General features: G+C 41.9%; 2 protein-coding genes across 2 annotated transcripts; one reads left to right on the top strand and one right to left on the bottom strand.

Annotated features, from left to right (window-relative positions):
• Positions 1-26: 26 nt before the first annotated feature.
• Positions 27-4702, bottom strand: ptcd1 (pentatricopeptide repeat domain 1). The gene is made up of 8 exons (XM_041035170.1): positions 4113-4702; positions 3899-4039; positions 3428-3646; positions 3234-3335; positions 2079-2732; positions 1645-1761; positions 1307-1489; positions 27-588 (listed from the first exon to the last, which is right to left on the bottom strand). Exons 1-8 carry the CDS (start codon positions 4584-4586, stop codon positions 382-384), a joined length of 2097 nt encoding a protein of 698 aa, XP_040891104.1. The 5' UTR covers positions 4587-4702; the 3' UTR covers positions 27-381.
• Positions 4703-5049: 347 nt separating this feature from the next.
• LOC121180950 (stonustoxin subunit beta-like) lies at positions 5050-7628 on the top strand. Its single transcript, XM_041036661.1, has 4 exons — positions 5050-5199; positions 5916-5979; positions 6322-6354; positions 6933-7628. The coding sequence occupies exons 1-4, from the start codon at positions 5161-5163 to the stop codon at positions 7451-7453; spliced, it is 657 nt and encodes a 218-aa protein (XP_040892595.1). The 5' UTR covers positions 5050-5160; the 3' UTR covers positions 7454-7628.
• Positions 7629-13097: the final 5469 nt, after the last annotated feature.

The raw sequence follows: 13097 nt of genomic DNA, 5'->3' as shown, positions 1-13097 counted from the left end.
TATTTCACTGGTACACTGCCCTGCTGTATATAGTTTTATTTAAATTTGTTGTACAGTTTGCTCACATCAAAGAGTTGACTCTACTGAGACATTTGGCTCTAGTTCAATCAGCAAATGACCCTAAAATCAGTGTTTCAAAATAAAACCAAGATGGAGGTTTAATTCCTCGGGAATCCTGTTTTGAAACTTGGAATTAATGTTTATTTCACTATAAATAACAATATTTTTTATCTTTTATGTTAAATGAAATTGTACAAAGGTAACTGATAAGAGGTACATGAGATTCTACTTTGACACAAAAGTCCATTCAGACAAAATTCGGAAATATTTCAAGCAGTGCTGTTACAGAGCAGTGCTGCCAGTCTTGTCCCTGTTACAAAACTAATATCTCCTTGCTGCTGTTCTCTGGTTCCTCTGAGCCTGCGTCAGTCCATCTGCAGCTTCTGTTTTCAGATCTGCAGCACTTGTTTCAGTTTGCAGTTCTGCCTGTTCATCCTCCACACCCTGAGCAGGCATGGATCTCAGCCACTGCTGGTAGTAACCACGAAAACCATCAATGTGGACCAGGTAGTTGTTTCTGGACTTGTACTAGGATTAAGAGAGTAGAGAGAAGAATGGAAGAAAGATGAGGGGGTGAAATAAAAAAAAAAAAGAAGGCAACAGAGGAAAAAAGGGGCAACATGAAAATTATGAATCAGTCAAGAAACCCCTAGTCTGCAGAAGAAGCAAATCCAGGTTCAGCTTCAAAGGAATCAACGCAAAACACGGATAAGGCAGGGTTTGGGGGCCTGAAAACCCATGAATAGGCTGAAAGTTGCTAAAAATCAGTACAACTTAAGGGAACTGCAGAGTCATGTAGTAAAAAAAAATGCAGTTACAATAAATTGTGATCCCTTTCACATCATACTTGTCATTTCATCTGTTAAAAATATTGATTTGTGCAGCTCATTGAACGAGACCAAAGCACAAGACAAGTATAAATGCATTCAAACATCTTAGTTAAAGCGAAACGAACATCTAGGCTTTTTGATTGTCAATGCAACAGTGCGGTTTCAGAAATTAGAAAAATGTCTTAGATCTCTCATCAGCCTCCACAGGCCTCTATTACAAGAAGCTTTGGGACACCTGTTTTTTATTCACATGAAACCTGTTTCCTTGACTTGTCTTCCATGTTATTGTACCATGAATATTACATGAGAGTCTGTAGGTTCTTCGGTTGTGATAAAAATCTACACAGAGGTGTGAGCTGACCAGATGGGTCACCTGGGGAAACTCTTGTGCAGCCAGGTAGTGTACATATGCTCACCTGGTTGTAGTTGGGAGGATACTGTGCAGCAAACTCCAGCTGTCTGATGATGACCTCATTAGGCCACACCTTCATGTCGCTCATACTTTTAAGGAGTGTTTTAAGGTAGACGTAATCCAGCCTCTTAGTTGCTTGGCCAATTAAAGCAGAGAACACCTGGACGTTAGGCCTAAGTCCCGCCTCCTGCAGAAAAACACAGGTGTGTCAAGATTGGTCTTCTCTTCATACTACTACTACTACTATAGCCAGTATACAGCATTTTCTCTGTGTTTACACAAACATACAGCCAATATGAATTGAAAACAACTATTCTGACTTTTAGAAGTGTGTTTCATCACCTCCATGTCCTTTAGCAGCTGCAGACCATCCTCCTGTCGGTCACAGCCTAACGCGAGGCCTCCAAATGTACGTACATCCACACTTACATTACGTTGTCGCATCACACTCAACACACTCTGGGAAGAGGAAGAAACGTACCAAAAACATACACACACAGTTAAACCATTGCTTCGCCCGAACTACAAAATGGTAACATTTTCTCACTGTGATATTTTTGCTAGTGGTTGTTTGATTTCATTATGTAACCTTTCATTGGCTGTCGCTTGAAAGATATGACATAGTTTGTATTTAATCATATCACAATTTATTATAATATGCAATTTTTTTTAATTCACTTTTGAAGAACTCTGGAAAGAGATATACAAACATTTCTATGGTTGTGTGGGAAGATTTTTCCTTGAAACCATTATGTTGTGTGTGTGTGTGTGTGTACCTTTGCTGCCTCCAGGTCACCAACTCTGGCTGTTCTGCAAATCACAGAATTAAAGAACACAACGTTGAGCTTCACGTGATGCTGCCTGCCGGCCCTCAGCAGCGTCTGCAGAGATTCGTTGCCTGGCTCCATCATATCGGCCAACAGGGTCAGAGTTCTGAGGTCTGGACTGAGACCGTTAGCTACCATCTTCTCCAGAAAACCTTTAGCTCCTCCGATCAGGGCAAGCCTATCAGATGCTTCATCCACAGTGCCAAAAGAGACCAAAGCACCCTTCCTCCCTTCAAAAAGGTCCAGCAGATTTGGGGCTTTGGAATTCACTAAGTCAACTGGCAGCGAGGTGTGTTCTCTTTGTCTGACTGGTATCAGGTGGGTTGATTCCTGTCCGCTAAAGGACTCCTCACTTTCTCTGTGCGCATCAGGTTGAAACAACTGCCTCTCCAGAAGGTCAATGTTGATTACATCCCTTACTGCTGACTCTGACTTGACATTTGACACATGTTCTGTCTCGTTCTGGTTCTCCCACTCAGGCCTAAGCAGGATACCAGTGGCCAGGGCCGGATCACCAATTCCACAATCCCTTGCAGTTCTCAAGAGCAGGTTATAGTTCTTGGAGTCAGGAAGAATCCCTGACTTCAGCATCTGGCGCCAAATCTAAAACACGCACAGAGTTCGGCTATGTCATTAACAAAAATAGATCTCTGTTCATTCTGAAATGTCTGAGCAACAGGAAAACAGCTAAATCTCTTCTTCATCATCCTCTTTTCAGGGGGCATAATAAAAAAACTGTGCATAACTGCCAGTATCATTCAGTTTACTGTGGGAAAACTGTTTTTGAGCGAGAAAAACATTTGTTTAGAGCTGAAACATTTAGTCAATCAATCTGATTGGTTGATTGACAGAAAGGTAATCAACAATTATTTTAGTAACCTGTTCTCAAATGTGATTTTTTTTTAAACTTTTCATGGACCTGATGGTTAATCCACTAGTCTGGAAAATCATGCAGATAAATAGATAATAAGAAAAATTATTTGTTGCAGAGCTAAAACAGTATTAAACAATTAAGATGATTCAATTTAACAGCCTTCACATAAACATGCTCTTATTCTGTAGAAAAGTTTTTACACTTGTAGCTTCCTGTAAACATGTACCTACCTGTAGAGCCAGTCTGAATCCTATTTCTTTGTCCTTCAAGCAGCCCATCAGCAGGTAGTGAAATGTCTCCTGAGTTACAACATGTCCATTCTGCAGCATCTCCTACAAACACACACAAACCCATGTATAAACAGAAACCTCACACACTTCAATGGACCACCTCCTTTCCATAGTCCGTTATGTAAGAATCGTACCCTGAGCGTGTGAATACAGGCCTGAAGGTGGTTGGTCATGGCGTGTGTCTTGAGGAGAGCGTGGTATGTGATGGTGCTGAGGGGGTAGTTTTTGCGAAGGAGTTCTTGCTCTAACTTCAACGCTTGCTGAAGACCGGCTTGTTTTGAAGGTGACTCAGCGCAGGCATTGAACAGCGCAGTGTAGGTCGCGTCCACAGCACTGAGACCTCGCTTCTTCATCTGAAACACACACACACACATTACACAATCTGAGGAGGTTAGTGTTTGTGTGTAAGTCTCAAGACATTCACAAGACGTTTCCACAACTTGGAAATTAAAGCTAGAGCTAAAACTATGACTGGAAACTGAAGAAAGCTGAACTTACAATGAACTGGTCAACATCACAACTATGGTAGTAACTAAAAATACAAAATACATACAACATCACATACAGTGAACACAGATACACGTATATAACTGAAATATTCCCACATCATTGTAGAGCCTGAAGGCCTTCTTGAGTTGTCCAGCTCGACCACAGCCTCCTATCAGGACAGTGTAGTTGTACTCCTCCGGCTGCAGCCTCTCCCCCTGCAGCATGTCTCTGCTGAACAAATCCAAAGCCTCCTGCAGCTGTGAGACGAAAAAACATGTTTAGAAAAACAAAAAGAAAGGAAGACACACGTGACAGTTCAACCACACTGACCTTCTTGTCTTTGATCAGCTTCTTGCACTGTAAGAAGTACCAGTACGGTGTGTTCCTCCTCCCGGGCCTCCTGCGAGCTTTCACCGAGTCCTCCTCCTCCTCATCATCATCATCATCAAGTCGCAGACCCTGGATTTCTGGGCTGCTTTTTTTGAACGACCTCCTAGAGGACAAGTCGGTGGAAAGGGAGCCGAAGTTGGCCCTGTCTGCTGGTTCTGAGGGAGCGTCCAGTGGGTCCGCATCCCGCTGCGAGGCCTCTGACAGGGACACAGACCTGACCGTGAGTCCCCTCGGAGGCTGCCATGGAGTTGGTGTGATGAACCTGAACGACCGGTGCTGTGACAAGTCCTGAACCGCTGTCAGATTAAGACCTCTGGGGCACTTCTTAGCCACCGAGAAGAGGGACAACTTAGCGACAGGGACAGAGATTTTCCCCCCGTTTCGCATGCACGAACAGGCGACGGACCTTAACATATTTAACGGCTTTTACTGAGATAACTACAAGCTAATTAAGCAAACAGCACAGTTCGTGAAACTCATACATTGCTAGTTAGTAGCTATGTAGCTTCAGACATGCTCCGTACCCACGATGTTTCTATGTCAAACTAAGCAAGGCCTGAATAATAGATATCGAGCGGGAATTATGAAGCGCCTCGTTTTGGCGTGTTGGTCCCCAGAGAGAATTAACAAGAACGTTATTTGAATCAAAGTGTCGTTTTTTATCAGTTTGTTGCCAATTGTAAAAATATAAATAGTTTTAAAAGCTTCATTAAGATGTAGAGATCTGATCGACTACATCGGTGATAGATTATTATGGCTGTCAGCCCCGTTAAAAGCTTCACATTATTTGGGGAGTAAAATACACGCAACTGCCCCCAGCTGGTTCTGAAAGTCTTTGCATTTCTGTGTCTCTTCCTGGGGTGAAGTGAGGTGAACACGGCGAGGCGGACTACAGAGGAATATTTTGAGGCTGGTTTGATTAATTTAGACCCAACCAAAGCTGTCAGGGTCGACACAGACTTCACGGACACACACTTTAGCTCCAGTGATGGTAGACAGAGGTGGAGAGCCATCATCACCGCAAATGGTAAAAATGAGGTTAGACATGAGTCTGTGTGTGTGTGTCATCTGTCCGCACCCAGACCGAGTACAGCCGGAATTTATCTGATATTGTCCAACTTATTACTCTCCTATGATATTCAGAAATGATTTGTCACGCAGATTTGTATGTGATAGATGTGCATCTATAATTTCAGTTTCACGTTGTTGCTTAAAACTCAAATCTCTGTTAATTCTGCCAACATTAAAATGTAGGTTAACAAGACATTAAAGTATCCAAAGTCGCACCAAAGTCAAGCAATAAATATGTAAACCAGGCAAACTGAGAAAATGTGAGTGCAGAATTAGGCTGTCTTCATTCAACATTGTCACCATATGAGGAAAAAAATGTGACAGTGTAGTAAATTGTTGCCTCAGCAGAGGGCTCTAAAGTCCAGTTCAAGAATTTGACCTTTATTTTTAATTACAGGCCTGGAAAGTTATTTATTTTAGTGAGTAAAGCTTCTCTAAATAAGAGCATCCTGTGAATGATTGATTTGGCATTTGTTTGGGATTACAGAGATCACAAATAGGAGGGCAAATCATGTTGTTCACCTCATATTTAATCATTAATGTACCACATACCTCGATAAAAGGCCTTTTAATGTCAGAGTTTTTGATGATGTTCTGTCACAAAGAGCACCACATCATATACAACTAAACAAAACAACTAAATATGATTTTTTTTTTTTTTTTTTTTAACAGGACTCTGAACAAGACCAGCTAGTTCCACCCTCCTGTCCTGTGTCCAACACCACACCTCCTCCTGGTGCACAGCACACACACACACATGTCCCAGCAGCATACATGAATGGACTTTGCTCCATAATAAAACATATTAGTATTATCACTTATTAAACTTATTAAAAAACCATATCATAATAATTTAATCTTATGACATCTATAGAATTTGGTAAAAACCATATGAACGGTTTTGATCATTAATATAATTAAAAACAAAAAGTTAAACTCATGTTTGATTTGATTATTGACATTTTATGTTTTGAATACCTCAGTGATAAATGCACTTCAGACATTTTGTGTTTTGAAATTTGGGACTTACATGTTTTTTTTGTGTCTGTTGTGAAACTAACTGATGATTTGCTGACAGACGAACCTCGGACCAGAGAGGACCTTTTAAAATGTGAGTCTTTATCTGCAGTAAAAACAGTTTCATCACAGTCATGTGAATTTCTTTTGAATTTGCTGCTTGCTCTTTGGATTTGTTGAACTAAAGGGATAAAGGTCGTTCAGAACTGGACCTCAAAATCCATTTTAATAAAAGGTGCCATCATCTGACCTTGGTAGCATACGTGGGGTGCTTTATTGGACGAGAGTATTAGTTTCCTCTCAGAGCAATTTGGTCAGACTCCCTGCCTCCTCAATCTGTTAGTGGCTCATTGTTAAGAGAGTATATTGCATTTAAAGACCAGGAGAGGGATCGATGTGGATAGGGATGATCACTGTCGGGTCCTGTTGACCTTTTAGTACAACCAGTAAGAATTCTACTTTAGTTAAGAAGATAATTAGCCTGTGATCTCAAGACAACCACAGCCATTCTTGGCTATGTGTTTAACTATTTCTTGGCCTGGCGCTTTGTTCTGTACAATGTGTCGTTTTTACAGCATGTTTTTTGTATGGATACTGTCACACATTGGCATGAGGTGCATGAATGAAAGATAAGTTTTTGTACATCCGTCCTCTATTTTCTCTCCTCTCCAGATTACTGTCACCTCACCCTGGACCCGAACACAGCATACAGAGAGCTGCGCCTGTCTGAGGACAACAGAAAGGCAGAGCTCACGGATTTAGTCCAGACATATCCTGAACACCCAGACAGATTCTCTCACCTCTTTCAGGTGCTGTGTAAAGGAGGCCTAACGGGACGCTGTTACTGGGAGGTGGAGTTTGGAGGATCTGTTGAAATAGCAGTGGCATACAAAGATCTTGGCAGATCAGGCTATTATGACGAGTGTGCGTTTGGCTGCAACGACAAGTCCTGGAGTTTAGACTTGAACAAAAACCATGTATGTTTCAGACACAACGATGAGGAGACTGCAGTGCCAGAGCCTCAGTCCTCCAGAGTTGGTGTTTTCCTGGATCATAAGGCAGGTATTCTGACCTACTACTGTGTCTGTGACACCACACTGCAGCTGATGCACAGAGTCGAGACCACTTTCACACAGCTGCTCTACCCCGGGCTGTGGGTTGCAGACAGCGCCCAGCTGTGTGACCCGGAGTAGAGGTTCCAGTCAATATATGTCCAGTCTGTCTTATGTCAGCTGGTCCACTGGTGATATTGTACAGCAATGGGGATGAGCATTATTGCTTTCAGCAGGAGGGTGAAAGCCACAAAACAGGATGCAGGGAATACAAAGCTTTGATTTAAAAAAAAAAAAAAAACTTTTATAAGAATCAGAGAAACTCTGATTTGAATGCCGTATTTAAACAAATCACAATAATGTATCTTAGAAGAATCATTTTCATTTCACATTTACATTTTTAGCCATGTTAGTGGCGTTCCTCCATGAATGCAGGCAATGTCAGATGTGTGGTCAGTTCACCACTTTGGTCCGGACAGAAATACAAAAAAAAATTCACATAAATATGTAAAGTCAAACCAAAATAAATAACATGATAAGTATATGAAAAAAGGACAGAAAACTGACAGCATCAGCTGACAATTTGGGAGCAATGTGTGCAACATACAACGTGAAAGTAAATAACATGGATAAAGAGAGTGACACTATCACTAGAAGTTCAGACACAGAATAAAGCCTCAGTTCACTCATAATCGAGATACAGCAGCTACAGAAACATTTAAGCAGAACTTATGGTCTGTCCAAACTTCAACATGTCTTCCTCACTCTGTTTCTTCAAGCACTGGAATGAGGCCTTAACTGTGTCTTCCCCTCTAGTGTCTTTGACATGGTTTTTAAAACATAGTGAAAGGTTTCTCTACCATCCATAAATATCTTTTCAGGTTTGCCTTCTGAAATGGCTGTCACTCTGTTCAGGTTTATAAAGACTGGCAATTCTACTTCAAGACAAAGCCTGTTATCCTTTAGACCTCTTGAATTCAGCCCAGGATAATGTCTCATTTCAAGTATGTCAATAGCACGTAGCTCAGTAGGAGCAAATTAATCATTATTGTTCAACCTGGTAAACTTGACACATCTATTATGGTTTTCACAGTGGTCACTGCGTTCATCATCACCACTAGATGGAAAATGAAGCAAATATACCCAAACTGGGTGCATCTTTACAGTGGTCTGAGCTATCTGAGTCGTCTCTCTGCCAGGCTTCCTTCACCTACCCTGTCCACTACGCAAAAAGGAAAAAGGTACGAACCCTTAACACTTAAACCTGACCCAAATAACCCCATGCTGCTTGATACCGCAGTGAATTTTGTCCACGATTGACCGTGCGTAGCACTTTACAGGGGCGGGAAAGATTCCCCTGTCGGGAGGCCTCCCTATGTGCCGACGCCAAAAAAAAAACGTAAGAATCGCAAAACGTTTCCTCACTGCACCTACTTCAACCCAGAAAGGTCCTACTCCAGTCTCCCCTTGGAACGAAACTTGGCAGAGCGAGACGAGCCAGTGTTTGACCTCAAAGTCAACTCACCCTCCCTGTACAATAAAGCTTCTATCAAAATCTGGGTGGTGATGATGGACAGCAGTGCAACTATGCTCAGGACACAGGCTGAATACTATTAAAAAAAACAACTCTTATTTTGGAGGATCCCCAATCAGTCGACATCAGACCTGCCCGTGTATCTCCACCATTTACTGATGGAAAATTTAACAACTTACTGGCCTAACAATGATTTTACTCAATATCAAAAAATGTGATCACAAATGTATTTCAGATGCCAATACAGACTTTAAATGCATTCATAAAACATCATCCATGGGCTGAAAAACTGTTTGAGAAAGCCAACATCAGAAACACATTTACAACCAATTCATCAGATCAGAACAGCAATGTTCTATCAATAATTCCATTTAAACCAGTCATCAGTCTCCTTGCTCACACTCTACATTTTTACCTCAACAGTAATCACTTCTATAAACAGTAGACCTATGATGTACATATGTAAATATAAATATGAAGACGTGTTAATTTTTTTCCCTGATATTAGGGTATATGTATATTCTAAGAGGAGGGTACTGTAGTTTTTTTTATTTTTTTATTCTATTTGTTTTTTATAATTTAAATTTATCTAAAAAAAATGTAAATCTTACTTCTGTCTGTCAACTCTTCTGCATACTACGTTGCATTTTCTTCATTTTCTATTGGTTGTTTGACTGTAACTAAAGAATTTCCCTCCAGGGAATAATAAAGTTTCTCTGATTCTGACACACATACAAAGAAGATTGTGTTTGTTTCTGAATATAACAAAAAAACAAAAACACAGCTGGAAAATTCATTCATAACACGTGATCTATGAGCTTCAGGCATCACAAGTGAAGAGCTGGTAAAACTTCCGTTCCAGCAACAGAGTTGATAAATGGTCACAGTCTGTATTTAAGCAGCACTTGAGCTTCACTATGCCGAAAATCAGCCCATCCACCTCCTAGATGCAGCAGACTCACTTCCTACTCGTGTCCTGTAGTTTGAAGAGCAGCTTGCAGACTTATGTGATGTGGGCTGCAACAGTCCTTCAGAGGTGAGGCCCGGAGATCTAGGCGGTGTCCAGGGCTTAGTGGAGGAGGTCAGGCCACAACATTCCCCTTCCAGCCTTCCTTAAGGTTGGACATATGAGTCACACAGAGAAAAAAAACAATCATTAGTAATAAGTAAAAAGCAAACAGACTAAACTGAACCTTCAACGTGATCTCATATCTTACCTTTGGTTGCCGCTCTCTCACTTCTCCTGACTCTGGTGTCAGCTGCTTTCACAGACTATGGTGGAACAGTCCAGTGCATCCATCCCTGCAGGGTGGAAAGTCTGCTGGGAGTTTCCGAAGTCATCTATCCATCAGTCCATTAACTCGAAACTTGATCACATTCCAGTTCTGTATTGCCTGTGGAACTCCTCCTCAGCATGTTCTGCCGTGGTCTTATGATCTTTGCAAACCCTTCCACAGATCTAAAAAAAAAAAAAAAAAAAGTAAATCTTACTTCTGTCTGTCAACTCTTCTGCATACTACGTTGCATTTTCTTCATTTTCTATTGGGAGTTTAATTGTAACTAAAGAATTTCCCTCCAGGGATTAATAAAGTTTCTCTGATTCTGACACATACAGAAAAGATTTTGTTTATTTCTGAATATAACAAAAAAGAGCTGGAAAATTCATTGATAACACGTGATCTATGAGCTTCAGGCATCACAACTGTCTCCTTATTGAATAACCACTTGAGAAAGCCAACATCACAGATCCAGCTGTGTTTCGTTTGCACTTTCCTGAGACCGTCTCCTTTTGAGGCATCAAAAGTGAAGAGCTGATAAAACTTCCGTTCCAGCAACAGAGTTGATAAATGGTCACAGTCTATGCTTAATCAGCACTTGAGCTTCACTATGCAGAAAATCAACCCATCTACCTCCTAGATGTAGCAGACTCACTTCCTGCTCGTGTCCTGTAGTTTGAAGAACAGCTTGCAGACTTGTGCGATGTGGGCTGCAACAGTCCTTCAGAGGTCCGGAGATCTAGGCAGTGTCCAGGGCGTAGTGGAGGAGGTCAGGCCACAACATTCCCCTTCCAGCCTTCCTTAAGGTTGGACATATGACTCAGAGAAAAAAAAAAACAATCATTAGTAATAAGTAAAAAGCAAACAGACTAAACTGAACCTTCAATGTGACCTCAGAACTTACGTTTGGTTGCCGCTCTCTCACTTCTCCTGACTCTGGTGTCTGCCGCTTTCACAGACTGTGGTGGAACAGTCCAGTGCATCCATCCCTGCAGGGTGGAAAGTCTGCTGGGAGTTTCCGAAGTCATCTATCCATCAGTCCATTAACTCGAAACTTGATCACATTCCAGTTCTGTATTGCCTGTGGAACTCCTCTTCAGCATGTTCTGCCGTGGTCTTGTGATCTTTGCAAACCCTTCCACAGAGGCTACTGCATTTTATACCTTTTGCAGACTGACATCAACAGGTTGACAGCTCCATGTCATGGGCTCAGAGACAGAAAAGTCCAAATGTAAAGTAAGAAATTAAAAAAAAAAACAAAGAACAAAGGAATTTAAGAAAAAGGATAACTATGAAAATAAAATTTAAAAAAACCCATACACATAAATATGTAAAGCTAAACTAAAATAAATAAAATGACAAGTATATGAAAAGGTGCTAAAAGAGAAAACTGACAATTTGGGAGAAATGAGTGCAACAGACCATGTAAAAGTAAACAACATGGATAAAGAGAGTATCACCATCACTGGAAGTTCAGCCACAGATTAGAGCCTCAGTTCACTTATAATTGAGCTACAGAATCATTTAAGCAGAACAGACCAAACTTAAGTTTGGTCTGTCCAAACTTCAACATGTCTTCCTCACTCTGTTCCTTCAAGCACTGGAATGAGGCCTGTGCAAGAGACACACACACAAACACACCCCAGCAGCAGAATAAAAACTTCACTTACAATTAGTTGATTTATTCTCATGCTGATCTGTTTGTGGACCTGAAAGAAAAAGAAGAACCAGCTCAGTCTGAGTCTGCAGGTCAGAGCCAGTTCACCTGTGAAGACAGAGTAGACTGATCCTGTCCAGCATTCACACTCTGTGGACATCAGTTCACTGAATATAAATCCATCTGTGTTAAGCTTTATACACACACACCTCACACTGATCAGATAATAATTTCTGATAATAATTTCCCGTGCTGTGGTCGAGCTTATGGAACATTCCTGTCATAGTTATTGATCATATTGGAGACTGTGATGTGTGAGGATGACTGTGGTGAAGCTGAAAGATGAAGATTTTCAGACTGACTGCAGGTGGTTTAGAGACGCAGCAGCAAGTTCTCTTCACTGAGCAGCGTTTCACAATCTTTAAATATTGTTTATTGATTAACTTCTGCTCAACGAGTAAAACAGAAAATCAACACTGATCAAACTGATGACGGTATTTTACCGTCCGAGCTTCACTCGGAGCGAACCACCGCCCTCAGGTTCACCCTCACCCAGGCCGCTGCTGCACCTGCAGCAGGTGCGCTCCAGACAACCACAGTCCGCGCGCACTGACCTGCAGTTCTGGACTCTAATATAACCAATAAATGTTTATGTGGGTAAAAACTCTTGGAGACAGGACTTACAGGCCTGTCTCCACATACCCCTGATAACCTGAGCAGGTGGGAGGTAAACTGAGGAGGCCGCTGAGGCCTAATTATCTCTGTGCGGCTGCGCTGTCCCGCGTGTCATATTCAGCCTTTATCATTACCACATGAACCACATCACGGTCCAGAATTTAAATATGTCAAACCACCAAGACTTAAGAAACTACAGAAACAGGTGAGCTCTACCTTAAAACATAACCCCAGGTGGCACCAGCGCAACATGGCGCCGTAAACTGTGACTGTTTTCGGAACCATGTCGTTGGCGCGCTCGTTGGGGATCCTCTGAACTCGTGGACTGAATTGTTGTGTGGACTCACTTTTCGTTGAAAGCCCAGAAAGCCGTTTCCAAGCCGTCTGTCCGAGGTGAGCGGTGCGATGGAGACACGCGCACTGAGGCTGTGTGCGCGAGCACAAATTGGCGTCTATGGCTCACAGGGTAGAAAGGCCCCGTGCGCCTCTGTTGCAGCATCTGAAGAACAGAGATTCACAGGCTGATACACTTGGTCTGTTTCCCTCAGTGTACTCACACCGTCTCCATACTCACTCAGAAACTCGGTGGAAGTCTGCGTTCCGCGCACACGCGCTCTTCTCTCCTCCACACCGGCGCGGTAA

Source organism: Toxotes jaculatrix, chromosome 4 (assembly GCF_017976425.1).
Source record: "Toxotes jaculatrix isolate fToxJac2 chromosome 4, fToxJac2.pri, whole genome shotgun sequence".
Classification (NCBI taxonomy): Eukaryota; Metazoa; Chordata; class Actinopteri; family Toxotidae; genus Toxotes; species Toxotes jaculatrix.
Note: the sequence above shows the minus strand (reverse complement) of the source record. Positions and strands in the feature narration are given on the sequence as shown.